This window comes from Tachypleus tridentatus, chromosome 9 (genome assembly GCF_004210375.1).
Source record: "Tachypleus tridentatus isolate NWPU-2018 chromosome 9, ASM421037v1, whole genome shotgun sequence".
NCBI lineage: Eukaryota > Metazoa > Arthropoda > Merostomata > Xiphosura > Limulidae > Tachypleus > Tachypleus tridentatus.
Genome location: NC_134833.1, coordinates 42,045,474 through 42,066,872, shown reverse-complemented (window position 1 = coordinate 42,066,872; position 21,399 = coordinate 42,045,474). Strand labels below are relative to the sequence as shown.

The 21,399-nt window shown below is 30.3% G+C and overlaps 1 protein-coding gene across 1 annotated transcript in view; it reads left to right on the top strand.

The window, feature by feature from the left end:
* pic (DNA damage-binding protein pic) overlaps nt 1-19,123 on the top strand; it is a 49,874-nt gene extending 30,751 nt beyond the window's left edge. Inside the window, 14 exon segments of the mRNA XM_076453986.1 lie at nt 595-758; nt 921-1,051; nt 3,356-3,540; nt 4,523-4,618; nt 6,962-7,090; nt 7,806-7,921; nt 8,783-8,947; nt 9,574-9,839; nt 13,512-13,621; nt 14,173-14,258; nt 15,058-15,141; nt 16,322-16,424; nt 18,349-18,472; nt 18,695-19,123. Of these exon segments, the coding sequence (XP_076310101.1) occupies nt 595-758; nt 921-1,051; nt 3,356-3,540; nt 4,523-4,618; nt 6,962-7,090; nt 7,806-7,921; nt 8,783-8,947; nt 9,574-9,839; nt 13,512-13,621; nt 14,173-14,258; nt 15,058-15,141; nt 16,322-16,424; nt 18,349-18,472; nt 18,695-18,778 (1,843 nt within the window). The 3' untranslated portion in view covers nt 18,779-19,123.
* The last annotated feature ends 2,276 nt before the right edge of the window (nt 19,124-21,399 follow it).

Here is a 21,399-nt window from a genome sequence, read left to right as displayed (position 1 = left end):
ATAATGTTCTAACTGTCGCTCACTTCTCCATGGTAAATTATCTACTGGTTGTTTAAATATATTTGGCTGATATAATATTTTATTTCACCTTTAAAATTTTTCTCTCTTTTAATGCCTAGTTTGGACAAAAACTGATGATTGCAACTCAAAGTTCAGTAGTCGTAAAAGTATGATTCAAATGTCTGTGTAACAAAACAGCACTTCACAGGTACATGCACCTCTCTTCATTTCGAAGTTATATTTAACCATTACAATCTGTATCTCCCTTGTTTAAGTTCCATAGAACTAATTGCATTCCTTTGTATAGTGAGTCAGTCACAGCCCCAGCTAAATGTACAACTCATAGTATGAGGGTTGCATGTTCAAACACCCACAACTGAAAATGCTCATATATTGTAGTTGCTAACTGGGCTTGTCACCCATGTGTAAAATTATTGGCTTGTACAAATTATGGGCTGACAATATACTAGTTGGAATTAAGGGCATTTGGGGAAAATGTCACAACCCTAATAGATTACATTTTGTATTAATTATTTCTATATATTTAATATTTACACAAAAACTTGTGCTGTGCACATTTTTTTCCTCTTAAAGCTCTACAGTAATGGAATATGAGGTAGCTTGTATTGATATAAACCCTCTAGAAGAAGGGAAAGATGAAGCCCAACTGTGTGCAGTAGGACAGTGGACTGATATTTCTGTGAGGATACTACGTCTACCAGCATTGGGAGAGATGCATAAAGAAATGTTAGGAGGAGGTAAACACTAATTATGGTGTACTTTTAAAAGTATTATGATTTGAATTTAATTCATTGCCCTGTTTTGTGTTTACAGATTATTAGTTTTGTATTACTCATGATTTATGATAATTTTTTCATAATAAATGTCAGGGTTTTATAGATTTTTTTTTCTTTTATCAGAAATTATACCAAGGTCAATCCTGGCTACAACATTTGAAGGCATTCATTATTTGTTGTGTGCTTTGGGTGATGGGTCTCTTTTCTATTTCATATTGAAGTCAGACTCGGGAAATCTTACTGACAAGAAGAAAGTAAGTTATGTTTGATTATAATAATTACTGTGTATTTTATTGCATAGAAATTACAATATTTACAGAATGAAGTTGCTGACATTAATTTGGTTAGTTGTTTTAAGTTACAGATAAATAATGAAAAAACCTTTTTATATATGAACACCCATTAACCTTTTTGCAGTGGGCTTGGTATAAAATACCAAGTCTGTATACACATTTGCCCTGATAAAGTGTTGATACTATAACTTTTAATACAGTATACATATCTTCACAAAATTTGGTAGACTTTTAGGAAATGTTAAGGATCTTTTGTGCACACAAAAAAATTAGATTTTGTAATGAAGTATTTTTACTAAGATTTCTTTGTATATATATTGGGTCTGTTTTGTTACTCGTCTAATTGCAAAGTGATTTTAATGTTAAGATTAAAATACTTCCCTTCATCCTAAAGATATCAAATACATTTGTGTAATCCCTAAAAACCTAAATTCATTTAAGACATTTGTTTTCCATGAAACTTTATATTTTATCTGTTATTTTAACTAATCTTCTAACTATAAAAAAAAATTGAAGTAAATCTAACTTAATTTCTTTCTGGAATTAATTCATATTGTAGTATGAAATTGTTTGTTTAGTTCAGAGTGCAAGCTCCTCTCTCACAGGAAAGCTTATGATCATCTTGGATGAATTTGTAAAATCTCTTGTTGCATAGTTAGGCAGAAACATTTTAAGAGTTAGGATAAATTTTCTACTTTTTACATCTTGTTAGTCTGTGTTCTCTTGTGCATTATTTAATTAATTACAAATTGTTTCATACATTACTTCCATTCTTATTAAAGAAGTAGGGTAAAGTGTCATTAACAATTGATAGCAAGAAAAAGGAAGATTGGATAAGTACTTTATTTCTATGCTAACTGAAAAACTACCAAATTTTGTATAGATATATGCACTGTATTGAAAGTTAGAAGTAGTAAATCTATTAAAACTTTAAATGAGTACAAAGAGGTCACATGATCTGTCAGATTGATCAAGCCTGTGTTGAAAAGGTTAAATCTTGAAAGAGAGAATATGACAGATAGGTGTGGTAAGGGAGGGTCTGTTTTGCTATTTGATGGGTCTGTAACAAGATTGAAAATGATGAAAAGTATGTATTGTCTGGACAATCATGATTTGATAGTGAGTAATTTACATTAAATTTTGAACATATTGGAATGGCAGTGAATAAATTACAGAAGAAAGGATGCTAGAGAAAAAAAAATCACATTTCTTACACTAGGGGACATTCAGTATTTTTTTCATATTGCCTTACAAAATCAAGAACTTAATTTGTATAGTATGAAAATGTGGAATTATCAGCTGTGATTTTATGCTATACTAATTGGTATAACATAAACAAGAAATAGTTCAGTTAAATGTTTAATAACTAAAAACAATGTGTAGTGAAGGATGCCCATTGTAAAAGTGTTAAAATTAGATTTGTTGGACAGGTTTTGGAAAAGTCACCCAAGTTTAATGCTGAGAGAAACATCAGATAATGGTAAAGGAATATTGGCTATAATTCCATAGTTGCTATGTATATCTACGCAAGTGGCAAGTTTTTAGTACACAAAAAAATCAAACCCAAACATGTTACAGAAGAAATTGTAATTAAGATATGTCTGTGAATTGACAACATCAGTCTGATAAGTCAGAAGGCAAAGAGATGTTAATGTAATGATAACAAAAAATTGTACATCATATAATTGTAGATTGTATTTGCCTATCCTTTATAACTTCCAAAATGCATATCTGCAGTGTTTTGTTTATGTATTGCATCTCATATTTACTGTGCCATGAATTGTTGTTAATTTAGTAATGTTTGGTAAAATGAATAGTTGATAACTCTGACACCAATTATATAATACCGTGTTGAATGAAACTCTGTAACAGGTTATGACATGCACCTTTTGACTCCTGCCCATTCACATAAGGTTGAACAGGATGCAATCAGATTGAAAATATCTAGAGAAGTTAACTTTATAAGTTTTTTTGGTTTTTTCCTAACAATCAAGTTACAGTTTTAAAACAGCAGACAGTCTATTAATTTGTTTGGAATAGTGATTCAGCAGTCCTATTGGCTATCCAAAATGCTTTGTAGGCAAGAAGTCAAGTCTTGCCAAGGTTGAGAGAAAATATGAAGTGTATATTTAATGTTTCTGAAATTGTGATATTAATATTCTTTTTCTAACATTTCATCTCATGAAATTGGTTTACTGTTGAAGGTCAAAAGTATTTTTTTTTTTTTTTTTGTAAGTGTAACATTCTTTGTTTTTGTGTTTTTAGGTCACTTTAGGAACTCAGCCAACAGTTCTGAAAACATTCAGATCGTTATCAACAACAAATGTGTTTGCTTGTTCAGACAGGCCTACAGTTATCTATTCTAGTAATCATAAGCTAGTGTTTTCCAATGTAAACCTGAGGGAAGTGAATCATATGTGTCCTTTAAACTCTGAGGGTTACCCCGATAGGTAGGTACCACTTTTTGTGTGTACATTGCTATGATTATTTTTACATACGTATTCTGGTGAGTTGTAAATAAATGGGTGAATTTTCATGATTTCAATTATACTCTGAAAATTTATTTGTTACATTTCTTACACTCTCACACTTGAGTGACAAATATGCTATTTCTGTCAATGTTTACACTAAGTGGTTAAAATGTTAATTTATGTTTATATGTAGTTTTTTTAACTTTTTGTAGCAAGATCCATACTTCATTTTAACATTCATAATTTTTTAATACTGTATATCTATTTGTGTGTGTTAAAATTTATAAAATATAATCCTTGTTTTGGCCTACAGATAAGTGTGTAAAACTGTCAAAGGAGGGATTAAATTTTATAAATTTGTGATTGTGATATTAATTCTTGTTTCATTACTTTTTGCAGCAAAATCACTACTTTATTTTAAAGTTCATAATTTTTAATACTGTTGTTTGTCTTTTTCATGTTATAATTATAAGAAGGACATACTTTACCTTTAGAAACTTAATTTTATCCATTGGTATGTAGCATCATCTGTTGGATTGCAAATATTTTTATGTATGTGCATGGTATATTTACCATTTATTTAAAAAAAAAGTATATATTTATCGGAATATCAAAGCTGGAGAAATTTTATAGTTCAAGACTTCTAGAGGCTATCCGTGTTGATGTGATCAGGTAGTTAGGTAGTAGAAAAAAATTGCTATTTTAAAAATTGTTATACCAGAAATGTTAGCAATCTTTTCAATGTATTATTAGAATTTCTATACATAATATATCATAACCAATACTTTTAATGGTTAGTCTATCACTTAGGGCTTCAATAGTATGGGAATTATTTGGAAACCTTTTTAATCCCTAATACACACACAGCATATTGTTAATTATTTTTGTTTCTGGAAACTTTCTGCTTGCTTTTGTTTACAAAATAACAAATTAATTAATATTGTTTGTTGTGAAACCCCAGTCTTGCTTTAGCTGGAGACAACACCTTGTTGATTGGAACAATTGATGAGATTCAGAAGTTACACATAAGGACTGTACCCTTAGGAGAATCACCGAGGTAAGTGGGTAAGATAGAATGTTCAACATGGGGGTGTTATATGTTCTCTAGATTAAACTGGTAAAATTTGAAGTCATATAATTATTATAGTAATCCGTATTAGTGTAAACTTTATGACAGTATACACATTATCAGTCTCTGAGATGTAGTAAATTTACTTGTAAAACTTTAAACAATATCAATATTACTATATACAATTTCTTATTGAATGTGCTATTACAATGTTCTTAAAATGTTATGGAGCAGGAACTATTGTATGAAAAACATTTTTTGAGTTAATTATTTGCATGTTTATTTGTAAAACTATTTGCTGATGAAGTGGTAAAAGAAATCAAACTTGAAAAGTAATTGTTAATAACTTCTAAACAAAAATAAGCTTATTATATAGAATAATAAATAATTTTGTATGTAAAAATAACAAAGCCGATATTAATTTTGATGGATTGAGGAGTGAGAAAATGGTATACCACTCTATTTATACAACATTTTAAATAATATGATGTTTATAGGCTAAGAACAATATAGTAAGTAGTCCAGTTTGAAACAACAAACTTAAATATTTTGACCTATGAGTTGGCAAGTAACAACCTGCCCTCATATCATCTATGAGTGCATAATTACTTGTGTGCACTCTACACAATTACTTTGCAACTGTATCTGTTTGGTGTGTGTGCGTGTATATATAAATACAGTTTTATACATCTAGTTCAAGGGTTCTGTGTTGAACAAAGCAATTCTAACTTAGCAGTAGATGCCTAATGCAAGAGTTTCCTATATAAAGACATGCTACCACTGCCAAAGTTTGACATGGCTTTGTGCAAGAGATCTGGACTGAACGCAAGCATTGTTTTCAAACTAAACATGACCTATTGCAATCTAAGGTTATACTGCAAACAGTGTGATCTTTAAAATATACCTTTCAAGGGATAAAAATAAAAGGAGAAATTCTTATATTGATAACCTTGAAAAGTCTTTGTCTTAGCACAGAGTGCACTACTGTAAGAATAAAGATACAGTTAGAAATGGTAATACTGAAATTGGAAAACAAACATCATTTATTAATCCATTCAGAGAAAAGGTTGCCATTCTGACTAGATGGATGTAAAACTATAGCAAAAAGGTATCAGCATTAGCCAGGAAATGTCCAAAGATAGCTCTAAGAACAGCTATGAGAAAGATAGGCTTAGAACCAAGTCATTTTGAACCTTAGTACCAAAAAAAAACCTATGAGGCAACTGTAAAACACTTAAACACAAAATTAGGAAGTGGGAATTGGAACACCAAAAATTAAGGATGTGGGTAGGGTAACATTACAACACTTGATAGTTTTTGACACGGTGCAACCTCATAGTAGGTGTAGCCTTCATTATGCCTCTCATACTTTGTATTTTACTTTGAACCTTGATCCAATTATAGACTTGAATTGAGTTTCATCAGTAGTTAATCCAGTCCTTTTGAAATATTTGATACTATTATGTTGTCCCACCAATCAGATGGTTAGCTATAATGTCTCATAAGCAAAGTATGATCTTTTGTAGTTTCTTGTTTCACTTCTGACATTAAACACTCAACTTATGTCGTGTGCATTTTATTAGGGTCACATAATTTGATTATGTAAATGTATCTGTATTTGGATGCTGAAACAAAGTTTAAGGCAGAGAAATTTAACTATATATATACACACACACACACACACCTTTCATTTAGTTTGAATAGTTACCAAGTTACAAAAAACTTGCAAAGTATGACTGGGTGGAATGATGGCCACGTCCATGTTGAAGTTGCATTATGTCAACTACTGGGTGCTATAATGCTATCTAATCAATTCCATCTTGTTTTCTTTTTTGGTGCTCCCATTTCTACTTTCTAATTTTTTATCCAAAGATTTTTATATTTGTAACCATTTATAACCTTCAAAATGCATATCTATGGTTTTTCTCAGTTTTCCTGTGAAATGTGGTACTTTTGTTACCATGAACTGTTGTCAAATCAGCAGTGTGTAGTCAATAATTTTGACATAAATTACATAATATCATATTAAATGGCACTCTTTAAAAGGTTGTGGAATGTTAACTTGGATCCCTACTTATGCACATAAAGTTAATAATTAGGATTAGATGACCATATAACTTGTTAATTCATGACAGTAACAAGAAAAACCAATTGTTTGCACTTAAGATTCAGCTTACTTAAATCTTTAATTTACTCATAAACATTGATGTTATTAATTTGTTTATTTGTATCACGTAGATACGTTTTTATCAAACATTTATTTCTTGTAAACACATTTTTCTTTGACATTCTTAACTATTTAATATATTAAGCTCACGTATTCTGTTCCAGGAGGATAGCTTATCAGGAAGCTACTCAGACGTTTGGTGTGATATGTATGAGACAGGATATTCATGATAGTAGTGGTCTTACTCCAGCCAGACCTAGTGCTAGCACTCAGGCACAAAATATAACATACAGGTGAGATCATGTGCAACCTTAGCTTTGGACCAAGTTTTCCAATGTTTCAGCTAGATCTGTATGGTTACTGGTTTAGAATATAACACTCAGTTGAGCAGTATGTCTTACAGATGAGTTCTAAGTTGAGATTTTAACTAAAGAAGGAACTCAGAAGGTGTTAAGTGTCTGACATTTTGTTCTGTTTCTTTAAGTGGTAACGTCATAACATGTAATAAAACTTTTATGTATATTTTATGAATTCTTTTAACCTGAATTAAACTGTTTAAATATACACACATATATATAAAACAATGACATTATGTCTCATAAGTGTTGCTGATGATTATAATTCAAGAAATGTTTTTTTTTTATTGAAGATGATGAATTTTGTCTTTTAGCATATAAAGAATCCATAGAATGTTTTGAAAGATAAATCTAAGGCAGTGTTGTGTTGTTGTTTTTTTGCCATGAACTGTTTTTAAACTTTCATCTGACATGACTGTTTTATTACCAGCTGTGTTTCTTTGTTAAAATCTGAAAATGATTAATGCAGGCTCATTATGTAATTGTGAACACTGCTTTAAATAATTCATTGCACAATAATGGTTTATTACATATCAAGTAATACTGTTTCAGAAGTTTATAATTAATTGCTTATTTGTTTTAAAGTTGCAGTGATTAGGCTATAAAGATAAGAAGAAAAAAATTATTCTCTAACAAATATTTCCATATTTAGTTCAAGTGTGGTTAAGCCTGGGAACAACACATTTGGGGGCAGTAGCAGTAGTGACCAGTATGGACAGGAAATAGAAGTTCACAGCCTTTTGATTATTGACCAACATACATTTGAGGGTGAGGTCTACCTCTGAATGTGTTTTCTTGTGTTAATGTAATACTTGTGTAAAGAAACATTATACTTATTTGATGAAGTAAAATTTAGTTCAACTTTTGAGAACTTTGCATCTTTAATAAATAAAAATCACTAAATATTTCACTCATAATACAACTTTTTCTTATGGGAATCACAATGGCGAGCTTCTATGAAGTTGTCACAGCTCTTGTCACATAGTTAGAAAGCCAGAAAATATGAAAGTTAAGGAAATTGTACATTTTTTGCATGTTATTAGTCTTCATTCTCTGGTGTATTATTCAATGAAATTAAAATTTAGAATATTATTACCATCAGTGTTAAAAAAAATAATAAAAGTAGGGTTAAGTGTCATTGACAATCAATAGGAAGAAAAAATATTTTGTTCAGTTCTTCATTTTGTAATTTTTCATGTTTATTATTTTAAAAAATAGCATAGCCCCCTTGCACTTCGCATTGCCTCTGGAACATTTATTGAGGGTAATATAGTAATATGTTAAGTGACATTGTGTAAAAAGTTGTGGCATGTTCACTTTCCTCCCCCATCTGTGTCTGTGGGGTTAATATTTTTTATCAGAAATAATGAATGGTTAAGAAATATAACTAGATTTAGTTATATATATATAAAGAAGACCCCATATTAATAAAATATTTTAAAATTTTTGAGCTTCATTGAAGTAAACTGTGAAAGTTGAGCACTTTATTGAATATTGTAGTTTTCTAATCATTAGTAATTGGTGAAAGTTCTGTTTTGGAGACTTTTTGTTTTCTCTTGTAATCATTATGTAATTTTTTAAAGTAAACTTTGAGTACTTTTGATCAAGTTATGATTTTCTATTTCACAGTTCTTCATTCTCATCAGTTTATGGCTAGTGAATTTGCTTTGAGTATTATTTCTACAAAACTAGGAGAAGATCCAAATGTATATTTTATTGTTGGTACTGCAATTATAAATCCCGAGGAATCTGAGCCGAAACAGGGGAAAATAATCATTTTTCATTGGTCAGATGGTAAGCAGTAGTCCATTGATATTTTTGCATATATGATAAATGTTTTGGGAAAGAAATCTATATTTCTGTTTATAGGAGGTTGAACATCATTGGTATTATTGAAAAACATTATGTCAGAGTTAGCTTGTCTTGCTAAAACTTGTTGTTATTATCAAGTTTAACTCTTGAAAATCAAATTTTTGTTCTTATGTTGCTTAATAACAAGATTAACTAAAAGTGTCAAATTTTAACTGAAAAAACAATTACTTTGTTCTTCCAGTTTTCCTTACATTTTAAGTATTTTCCTCAAATAGCTGTAAGTAAAAGGAAATAAATAGTTTCATATATTTAAAAATGGTCATAAGGTTAAGATTTAGAAGTTGGAATGAATTTATTTTGCCTTGTAAACATGAAACATTTATTCCTGTATTCAATTCGTTCAAGCCTTCCCAGTACCAACTGCAGCTGCAATTGGAAGTACTTGATTTACCAATAACTTCTGCTATATTAATGTTATACATAATATTAGGAGTTGTATGGTAAAAAAGAATGAAATTGGTATCCAACTTGTATTAGCTTGATGAAACCACAACAAAGTTCATAAAGAAGCACTCATGTACTAATATATATATATTTTTTTTTAACAGGGAAACTTCAACAAATTGCTGAAAAAGAAATTAAAGGTGCCCCATATACCCTAGTAGAATTTAATGGCAAACTCTTAGCAAGTATCAACAGCACAGTGAGACTCTTTGAATGGACTGCAGAACGTGAACTCCACAATGAATGCAGTTTCTTTAATAACATAATAGCTTTATACCTAAAAACAAAAGGAGATTTTGTACTTGTTGGAGACTTGATGAGATCGATGGCTTTACTAGCATACAAACCTTTAGAAGGAAACTTTGAAGAGGTATCACATTTTTTCAGAAGTGAACGTAATTTTTGGATCCTGTTGTCAGTCATTTTGTGTCTTAATTTTTTCAATTTGCTCATTTTTTGTATCTTGGCTAAACCCCTAAATAAGAAAAAAATATTGTATATATAAGATGTATTTGTTAATACAAATTTAATATATAGGGATTTTATGCATAAGTAATTCCAAAATATTAGTTATAACTTAGGTGTCAGTAGATTTGTCAAGAAAAGCCCTACCCATCTCTCTCTGTCTTTCAAGCTTAATATTTAATCAACTTTACATACATGGCTGATTGACATGCTTATTACCAGTAGAACAAATAGTCTCTTTTACATAAATATTTCCAAGTTATCTGTTACTTTTCTTATATAAAGCAATAGTCAGTAGAACTGTATCATATGAAGCTAATTTTTAGGTGGTTCTAGCAATTATTGAATTTTTATCTACTTGGAACATCCCTATATAGCAAAATGAATGAAAATAGTTTTGGATATTCTGTTTTGGTTACTAATGTTTTAAAATACATATTTGAATGCTTCATGAATTTTTTTTTAATACAACCAATTTATTGAAAAAAATTGAGGCCTAGCACAGTTTTTACATCAGTGAGTGTAAAATTTATATTCTGTAAGAAACAACTAGTGTACTTCTGCTGTGATTTATTGTTCTGGACAAGGGAATAGATAAACTGCTTCCATAGTACAAATTTAGGCAAAAAACATAAAACACATTATAAAGATTTATAATTGAAATTGCAAAAAGTAATTTGAAACCCTGAGGCAATTAGATATTCAAAGAATAATTTTAAAAAACAGGTATTGATTTTGTTTCATCTTTTTCTTTTCACTGTTCATTGATGATTTTACAACAGTTAGTGTTAGGGTAAAGAAAATAAGAAGGAGAAATAAAAGATTTACCAAAAAGAAAAAACAAATCTTGATATCCATTTACGAGGTTCTAGGGTAGTGTCTTTTAAACTTGTGTTCACAAGTTTGGCAAAAAAAAAAGTTTATGAACAAAGCCAAATGAGGCAGTTGAAGTACATTTTGTAACAGCTGGAATCATGCAGATTCAGAATGTGTGAAAGAGGGTTACCACCAAAATAAATATAGGAACCTCTGTTGTATAAGTTATGCAAATGAAATATAAAAACTGTAAGATTAAAATAAGTATTCTTATTCTTAACATAAAACATTTCATTGAGACTGACTCAGTAAAAGCTTTCTAAATTTGCAGACAAATCTCTAATAAAATTTTTTTTTTTTTTAAATTGATTTCTTACGCAAAGCATATTTTTAATGTTTACGAACAGTTTATCAAAACCCATGAATATACACTAGTACATTCATAGTTATATTATGAATGGTTTTGTGGTTATCTGGTGGTTGCAAGATTAATCACAGTAGACATTATAGAAGCTATCATTTTGAAATTTTACAATCTCAAATGGAGAAACAAGAGCACTTGTGCGTCATGTGATACAGAGAAGTGAAGACAAAGAATTCCTGATGTGGTAAGTTACCTCCTCTCTCATAAATAACTATTCTTGTTCATTGCTGCCCTCTATATGCAAACTTTTTACATATGTCACAAGCCTTTTATCTCCCCTCCATTCGAATTATCTGATTCTAATGTTTCTCATGTAAATCATCATGTGTCAACCCTCCACCAATAAGAGTGCAACATACTTGAATGATGTAAGTGGCTCCCTCTATTCTGTTTTACCAAAATATCAGTTTTCATTTGGCAGTATTTGTGTCAAAATGTGTTTTATTTTGGTGCTCTTCATGTGAATCGTAATTTTAATAGTTTAATTTCATTTAATTTCCCTCTCTTAAAACTTTTCACACACTCATATTTTACATAAAACACTTTCGCTTGATTAACATATTTCAGCAACAAATTCTGAGGTTCATGTTCCCATTTGGGTGTGATATATTTATAGCACTATTTTCATAGGGTTGCAGGTGGGGGAGACCTGTCATTAACTTTCTCTTTTGTTGTGCATTATGAGATTGAACGTTATATGGGTCAATCATCATCTCCTGAACTTGCTTCACTAATCCTCCAAAACAAGCCAAACCTGTTCAGTCCAATGAAGAATGCTTATCATTTTTACACCACCAGATTTTCCTGTACCACTCCTGCCAAGTAAGGCATTTCTCAGCATGATTTCTCAGGTATATTATATTTTATGTAATCCCGTGTTTTTCCATGATTCCTTATTACTTACATGTCTCATTTCTCATCTTTGGCTCTCACTTTATACATGTGGTTTCATTGTAGATGGAGTTTTGTAGGTCACAATGTGGCCTTGCTCTGGATATGTTTGCTGCCTTTTTATTTTTGGGATTTGTACTTTTTTTTTCTTTGGTGATTGATATGTTTTCAATCATGTATCTGAGACATTGAGATCTTGTGTAATCTGAGTGTCAACACTTGATCCTTTTCTCTTTGGTTGCAAATTTTTCACATTTGGAGCCATGACACACCCTTGTTCCTTTCTCATCCATGTTCTTATTTACCTGTCCCTGTCCTTTCAGGTGTATCTTATCTTGTATGGATCACGTTTTGGCCATAGTTTTCTCTCACTTGGATGGGCAAAGAGTATACTTGGTTCAGAAATGGTGATGTTCCCCTCATCAAATCTGCAATTCTGACTTTCTTGCATTAAAGAGTGTCCTTTGAATGCTTTTTTTTTTTACAATGCACTGGTCTTCCCATCTGTTCATTGTGGGATTCTAGCTTTTTATGTGACAAGCAGAAATATACCTTATTGGAGGTTATAATTATTTTCTATTTAAAATGTATTTCTGATAGGTCCTTACCTCTTCTCACAATTTCCCTCTACACCCTCCACTCTTCTCACTGGACACTGGTGCTTCCATCATCTCCCAAAACTCAAAGTGACAGTTCAGTAGAATGGAATGGAGAGATTTGTATATGTAATTAGAGTATGTTGCATTCCTTTTGATGGAGGGTTGTTGCATGATGATTTGCTTGAAAAACACATTGGAATTAGTCAATTTCAACAGAGGGGAGAAAGAAAGCTTGTGGTTTGTGTAAACAGTTTACATATAGAGGGCATCACTGAGCAAAAATACAGGGGGTGAGTGCCTATATAGGAAATACAATTTCAGTGTTGGAAAGTTATAACTTTCCACTTGTTTGCTTTTGAATTTATGAAATGGAAACTTGAGTAGCATAAAAACCTGAATTTACAAAGTGCATTTTTTATACCAAGTTTATTACCATTGAACATAAAAATCATTAAATTTTAAATGTAATTATAAAATGTAATGATAAACCAAACACATTTGTCAAATTGATGGAACCTGTGTGGACAGGGTTAACAAACCAGTGCTGTTGATCAGGGTTTGGAAGTTTAATACACAGTAATATTGCTCTGAGGTAGATAGTTTAAAGACACCTTTAGTGGTGTAGAATTTGAATTGTAATCACACACACAGAAATAATGCTTTTCACTGGATGCACTGATGCTCAGTTCTACTGTCAGTAAACCTGTAAGTTAACAGATAATTTGGTTTGTTACTTGTCGATATGTAGTTTCAGCATTTTTGAAGAAATGTTTTCAATACAAGAGCTTTAACAGCCTTAAAAACATCAAAAGTTTTATTTGGGTCACCTGTTTTGCTCAATTTTTAGATTGCCCGGGATTATCAACCAAACTGGATGTCAGCTGTAGAAATACTTGACGATGATAATTTTTTGGGTGCAGAAAATTCTTTTAATTTGTTTGTTTGTCAGAAAGATAGGTAAGGGTTTTTACAAGTAATTTTTGATATGTGTATTTAAATATTGTTCTCAAAACCACATACTTTAACATTATTCATGACTAACTCAACAGTTGTTATGTTTTTCTAGATCAGCATAAAGCAAGTATTAAAATTGTAGGAAAAATAAAAACAAAAATTCTTGGCCTCTTTTGAGAAGTTGGTTTGGAATTGGGAGAAAACAGTTTTTCTCGTGATGAAGAAAAGACCATGATAAATGGAGATTGCTGGGATATTAGTCATTGTGTATCAAAGATTTAAGTGTTAAATAGTATTTTACTCTTGAATTTCATCAAAATATTACATACAATCCTTACAAAAATAATATGTGCAGTAAGGTTTTAAATCCCATGATAGTTTTATGAGTATAGCATATGCATGTTGTGATATTTTGAAAATGAATCACAATGTGATATTAATAAGCAAACAACCAGTCAGTTCTTTCAATGTGTGTGTGTGTAGTTTGTTTGAGTTGTCCCTTGACACAAAGACACAAACACATTTTTTAAAATCAGTATTTACTTTTTTTCTAGTGCTGCTACAAATGATGAGGAAAGACAACACTTGCAGGAAGTGGGACAGTTTCATTTGGGAGAATTTGTTAATGTCTTTAGGCATGGTATGGTTAAACAGCACTTTAAGAGATATGCTGTTCTATCTGAACTATTTAGTCTTTACATGTTATATAGGTTTGCCAAGAACTCTATTTAAAGAGTAGTGAAATTATAAACAGTTTTAGAATGGAAAAATAAACTTAATTAAGCTCTCTTTTTGAATCTTTATATACAATTTGTTGACCCAGGAAGTTTAAAGTATAGTGTAATGTTTTATTCATTGTAGTTCTGCTTGTCTTTATTTTTTTGTAGAAATATCAGTGCAGATATACTTACATAGAGATAAATAAAATTGTAGCTTTTAAGTATATTTGACCCCTTGTAAAAAAGTAATGCTAAGGTTATGTTTTATTTAAGCTGTGGAAGATATCCTGGGGTGCAAGTACCATATATATATATATAACTTCCTAAAATTGTATATTTCTGTTTTAATAGTAATTATAATTGGTATTCAATTCTGATTTATCAGGGATCTGAATAATAAACAAGGTAAATTCAGTTTTATTTTTATTGTGTACCATAAAATATAAGCATTTACCCAACCAATTTATGGTATAATACATTTGAGAGAAAAGACCTCTTTCTGTACAGTTAGCTGGATGTTGGTTTAAAATTTTAGACGTGCATATGAAATAAATAAAAATTATATTTCTGCTAATCATTTATCACCACCATAATTGTTGCATTGTGTATGGTTACCACATCATTTCTAACTTTTGGGCTCTCTGTTTTCAAATGTTAGGTATTCCACCTTAGATTTCTTTAATTCTAAGTTTGATTTTAATGACTATGTTTTGTCTTTAGGATCTCTGGTTATGCAGCATCCTGGTGAGATGACAACTCCAACTCAAGGCTCTGTACTTTTTGGAACGGTTCATGGAGCTATAGGTAGGTTTTTTGTTAAAGTTAATAATTTTTCTAATTATTTAATTTTTGTGGTATTATTATTATCTTTAATTCTGTCTCTTTGGGGCCTAGTACAAACAAGTGGTCAGTATGCCAGACGCACTTTGGTGCAGCGGGTGGGGGTTATAAGGGTGAAGGTCGAATTTCACTTTTTGGGATAATCAGTGAATGATGTTAGTTAAGTGTATACCCACTAGTGTATCACTTCACAGTTAAGGACTGCTAGTGTAGATAGCTCTCATGTGGCCGTGCACAAAATCTAACTCAATCTTTTAAATTATATTTTGATCTCTTTCATGTTATACTGTATTTCAGGGTTGTGATTAACATATAGGAGAACATAAACAAAAAGTACTATAAAGTTTCAACAAAAATATCTCTCATAACTTATATCTTTAATGACATTTAATAATAAGTCGTGTAGTTGCATTATAGCAGTAAGTTAGTGGCAAGAGAGCAATAAATTAGTTGTATCATGGCAACAATTTAAACATTTTCATCATAGCATTGTATTATACAGTGGCATTGTGGCAATAACTCAGTTGCATTATGAAAGTAATTTAGGCAGTGGCATCATGGCTATTTTACACAGTTACATCATGGTAGTAGGTTAGACAGTTGCATCATGTTAGTATGTTAGTTGTATTGTGACAGAAAAACAGTTTCATTATGACATTAAGTTAAACAGTTTATTCATGGTAGTAAATCAGATAATTGCATCACAAGAGTTTATCTTGATTTTAAAATGTATGTAGCTAGTGCAGTTAATTAAGGAAAATTGTTTTAAAATAAATTTATAAATGCTCAATAACTATTTTAATTCAGTTTATTTAAAACTGTAAGGACTTCTCTGTGATTTATCATGGAAAAACAAAAACATACAAGTGTAAACAAAACACTAATCCACACATGGACCTCTCTCTCAGAAATGTGTGATCTTTAATTTGTGGCCAAAACTTTAATACTGCTGTGGAAGTAGAGAGCATTCTGAAGGCAATATGAATAATAATTTACTTTGATTTCTTGGCTCCTGGTTGGGTGTATTTTATTTACATAAGATTTTATGAAAAATGAAATATGAAATATTTTTTTCTATTCATATATCTTTTTATATCTTAAACAGTTCTTTTTATCCAAGTATTTTTGTTTTTTTCTATTGCAGGACTTGTAGCTCAAGTTCCAGCAGAATTCTACAATTTCTTATTGGATGTCCAGACAAAACTGACCTCTGTAATCAAATCTGTTGGCAAAATAGATCATTCATTATATCCTTCAAAAACTAGTTTGTAACAGAAGCAGAAACTTGTAGATTTGGGTTTAGATTTATTTTTTTATTGCAAGAGATTAGCTGGAACTATTTAGTCATCTGGTTTAATCTAATGCATACAGTGTTTTTACTACTTGGTGCTGATGGTCATAATTTTAGCTCATATAAGTAAATCTAAATTTCCTACCATGACCAGGTGAGAACTGTAAAATTTGAATTATATTAGCTCTCTTCAGGATATCTTTTAAAGGTAAGGAAAGTCATAAATATAATTTTATTACAATTTTAGGTGGAGATACTTGGTCTAATTCTCTTCCAGGTTTTGAGTTTTGAAATAATTTAGGTAGCCATTTACACTATTTATGGAGGGGGATTTTTATCTTAATTTGTTTTATAATAAAATATTAAGATTGTTGTTCAATGTGAAGAGGTCTATTGATGATGTAAAACAACTTTTGTTCATATTTTCACATTGAATCACAATGTGATGAACTAAATTTGCATTTCTATTTTTTCAGTCTTATGTTGAGGACTTGTTTACCCATTTTTTCACTAAGTGCATTAATGTTAAAAATGTTGCTACATTAATGTGCTGCACTCTTCGGTATCTAAGTTTTCAGATGGTCAGTACAAGCATGCTACTACTTGGAATTTATACAGGTAACAAAGTGTGGATATGCTGATGTTTTGGATCCACAAATATCATAAACACCTAACTGATAAGGTAAGAAAAACTGTCATCTACAATGCTGCAAAGAAAGCAGTTTGATAAATAAGCTACTTGGAGAGCAGGTGCAAAAAATGACATTCCTGAACAGTGTTTTGTGCATAATGTGTAATTGCTATCTGAACTGTAAAAGCAGTGGCAAAAAAGTATTTTGTAATCACCCTAATAAAGAAGAAGAAATGTGAAATTATTCACATGGCATCTAAATTAAAAATAATGAAATACTTTCATGTGTTGAGCCACCTGTAGGTGAGAATAAGCTCATCAGATTGTGTGTTAATTCTCAGTTTATTAATGTGTACATTTGTTAGCAAACACTGTTTACTATTATTCCACATCTACATTTCTGTAAGCAACTCTTGGAGGACAAACTAGCCCTACGTAAAATTTGTATATTACATTACATGTCATATTTACTTATGCAATTACATGTGAATAAGCAAAGGCCTTGAAAACACAGTTGTGTAGCAGTTTAAAAATGTTCTGATACATCTTTAAATGCTTATTAGATTTTAAATTATAGGGTGTGTTTTTAATATTATTGTGCACAATGTGTACTTGTTTGTATCAGTACCATAACCAAATGTATTTCATTTTTGTTTTGTTTTTATGTTCAAGTTTCAGCTGCTGAAAATGGCACAACCTTCCTACTCTTAGTATACTACTCTCTGTCTTATCTGCTGTAGTGCTCCAATAATTATTTGTCACCCTTCCTTGTGGACATCCATGCATTTACGCTGTTTGTTCATTTGAAACTGTAATAATTTGAACTGTCCACATGGCTTTAGAAGCTCAGGCAGTTCACTTGACACTAAATTTGATGGAACTATTTAGATGGAAATTGTCATGTAATCTTTAATGACAGTAGTGGCATTTACGATTCACATGTTATTTAAACCTTACAGCATATTTACATAATGAGTTGTTAAAATTGGTGCCAGAAGTATTCTGACTGTTCACTTGGTGCTAGTCATTCAGACACTGTACATTTGTCACTTTTAATATTTAGTATTTTTAAATAGAAAAAATTACTAGTCATGAAATTTACTGTTAAATATTTATGAAGACTTTACTGTGAATCTACTCTTTTAAGTTTCAAAATGTTTAATGTAATTCCTACTATAAATAATTTTAGTTTTTTCTCGGTTGGCTTATAAGACTGTTCTATTATAAGATAATTTCTTAACTAGACTACTTGGAGATCTTTCTCCACAGAGAGAAAGATGGAACAAGCAAGTGGGTTCATTGATGGAGACTTGATTGAAAGTTTTCTCGACCTGAACAGAGAGAAGATGCAGGAAGTGGTTAATGGTTTACAGGTGTGTATTGAATCTCATGCTAAAACATTCCATTGACTACCTGTGATTTTTATTTTCATTTGTAAAAAAAAAAATATAATAATAATAATAATGGTGTTAGACTAACAATTAATTTCTTAGGCTACTTTTAGTAGACCTATAAAACTTAACTGAAGGATCTTTTTATTATATATGTGGGTATGATATTAAAATGAAATGTTCAAATTCTTTTCTTCATGGTAGATTGATGATGGAAGTGGGATGAAACATGAGGCAACAGTAGATGATCTGGTTAAGATTATTGAAGAACTTACAAGGATACATTAACAAGAATGTTTTGGTAACTAGTTTAAAAAAAAACAGATAATTCTGAGGATGTGTTTTCTCAAAATATAGTCCACAACTTTGTAAAATATTTTTGAGGTGTTTGATGATTGTTTTTGTGTAAGAAAACATGTTAAGTGCAAGTTGTGAGTTTTGGATATGGACGCCAGCATCTTAATATGTAAGATTACAATATGAGTGTGAAAAATGTTTTTTGTTTTTTTTTAAACCCTAAGTAACAGTTGTATTTCTACTGAATTATTGTATTGCACTAACCTATTATATGTGGAAATAGCTAAGTTTAAATAAACATAGGGTGAATTTTTAATAAATATCACTTTTTACCTAGTTTCTGTCTTCAGCCATGCTAAGTTGTAAAATATATATCTTGAAAGGAAATGTAGGAAAAAATGGATAAAATTACATGTGAACAGATATCTCTAATGCAACTTTAATACTGTACAAAATGGATAAAATTATATGTGAACAGATATCTCTGATGCAACTTTAATACTGTTAAAAATCTACATTTTTGATCTGAACTTTTTTTTGTGTGATCTTTCTCAAGTTTTTGGATTATTTCCCTTTGAAACATTTTAAAAACCTTTTTTCTGAAAAGTTTAGATGTTTTCAAATGAATTCTAGCTGATTATAGTGATGAGGGAAAACTGAAAATCAATTGAAAATTAAGACTTGTTTTAAATTTGATTTTAAATGTTAGTCTCCATATTTGTTTTGAAAAACTACAGGCTGATACTAAAATTGTTGGGAATAATGCTGTTTCTGTTTTTCACAAAATGTACCACTTTTTAATACATTTCTTGAGAGAACATACTTAAACTAAAGCTTTAAAGATTAGTCCAGGTAAAATTTTAAAATTCTATTAATGTTTTAGCTGGAATTGACAAAATTTCAAATTGACATATTTAGACCTTGTAGTGACTTCACAGTTTCTAGACCATTAGTATAATGTGAATATGGTAACTGTAACATGTCTAAAAAAATGCAAGATGAAAAAGGACTTATTTAATCACCATTACACATGCTAAAAGTATTTTTAAGTTATTCAGAAATAGGTAACTAGTTTTGTAATATCAAACTGTAAATATTGGACACAGGGACTGCTAGGTTAAATGAGTCACAGTGATCTTTCTGTCAGTAAAATATTTATGTATCATTATCAAACTAATTTATCACATAGACAATGAAAGTTATTAAAAATCTTTGTTAGAAGATTATGGTTCATTATCAAACTAACTATTGACTACATAGATATAAAACATCAGTAACTTGCATTGATCTTTCTGTTATTAGAAGATTATGATTTTCTGTCAAACCAACTATTGATCACACACAGTGAAGACAAGTATCTCTGATTTTTCTTTTATTAGAAGATTTGTCTTTGTTAAAATTTGTTTCCATGTAGATGATGAAAATAGTAATGTTTATGTCTAGTTTTTTAGATGTCTGTAAAGTTTAAAAACTGAAACATTGGTGTGTTGAGAATTTTGAATTAATTTCTTTTGGTTTTTAAAAGAATAAATAAAAGCTTTGGAAGATTTTCTGTGTTGTAATTGCAAAGGTGTATAGAAGATGAAAAATGACCATTCATCTGGTTGTTACTTGTTACACTGGTAAAGGAAAGCCAGTGTTTACTATCTTTTAAACTGAGTTATGCAACTGTTTGAGCTTTCTTTAAAATGCTACAAGTTTCAATTCTATGTTGAATGAAGGTTTAGAAGTGCGTGATCTACAGGTTTTTAGTTTCAAGGCTTTTTGTACAATCTGCTCCATAAAACGTAAGGTTGGAGTAGTTTTGTAGTTTGGAATTAAATACTTATAACTTGGGAAATGTTGATGTTTTAAATCAGGATAACACTGATTGTTTGTTCATCACAGCTTAAAGCAAGATAATATAATCACACTGTATGAAAATCATGTAAAACAGATAAAATATTCATACATATTACACATCATTCAGAAATAAAGTAAGAAACTTAACAGTGGGTTTTGTTAGCTTTTACCAGTTTTTTTGTCTCATGAAATGGGCTTTATACACATTGCAGTAGGTGAATATTTTTAACCCAGATCTGCATGACAAATATAAGTTAATTAAATGGAACAATGAAATTCATCTGTTCACATTCTATGGCGTATGAATACACAGAATACACACAATCAAGTATGTCAAAGGCTTGTGATATTTCTTTAAGTTAAGATTGCAAAAATAAAAATTAAATTTGAACTTAATTGTGTCTAATGCTAATAAATTCAAAATGTGAACCTAATTTAAATTGAAATCTGACTGTAGTTGTCTTTTGTTTGTCGTGAGGAATGTTCCACATAATAAAATTACTTTTGTTTGTTTTTTCCGTTCCAATGTTGCATGAAAATCCAAAAGAAAAATTAACTTTGTTTGTAGTTCACTTATTAAGACCAGTTGAATTAGAGATAACACTATATGTAGGAAATTAGGGGATTAATCATACTATTTAGAATATTTACTCCTGCTAATTTTTCCTCGTGTTGTAGATGTGAACTATTGCACCATTTGATTCACAGATAATTCCTTATTATTTGTTGTTCAGTGCCATCTTGGATTTGTGGTTAAAATGTGCGACACC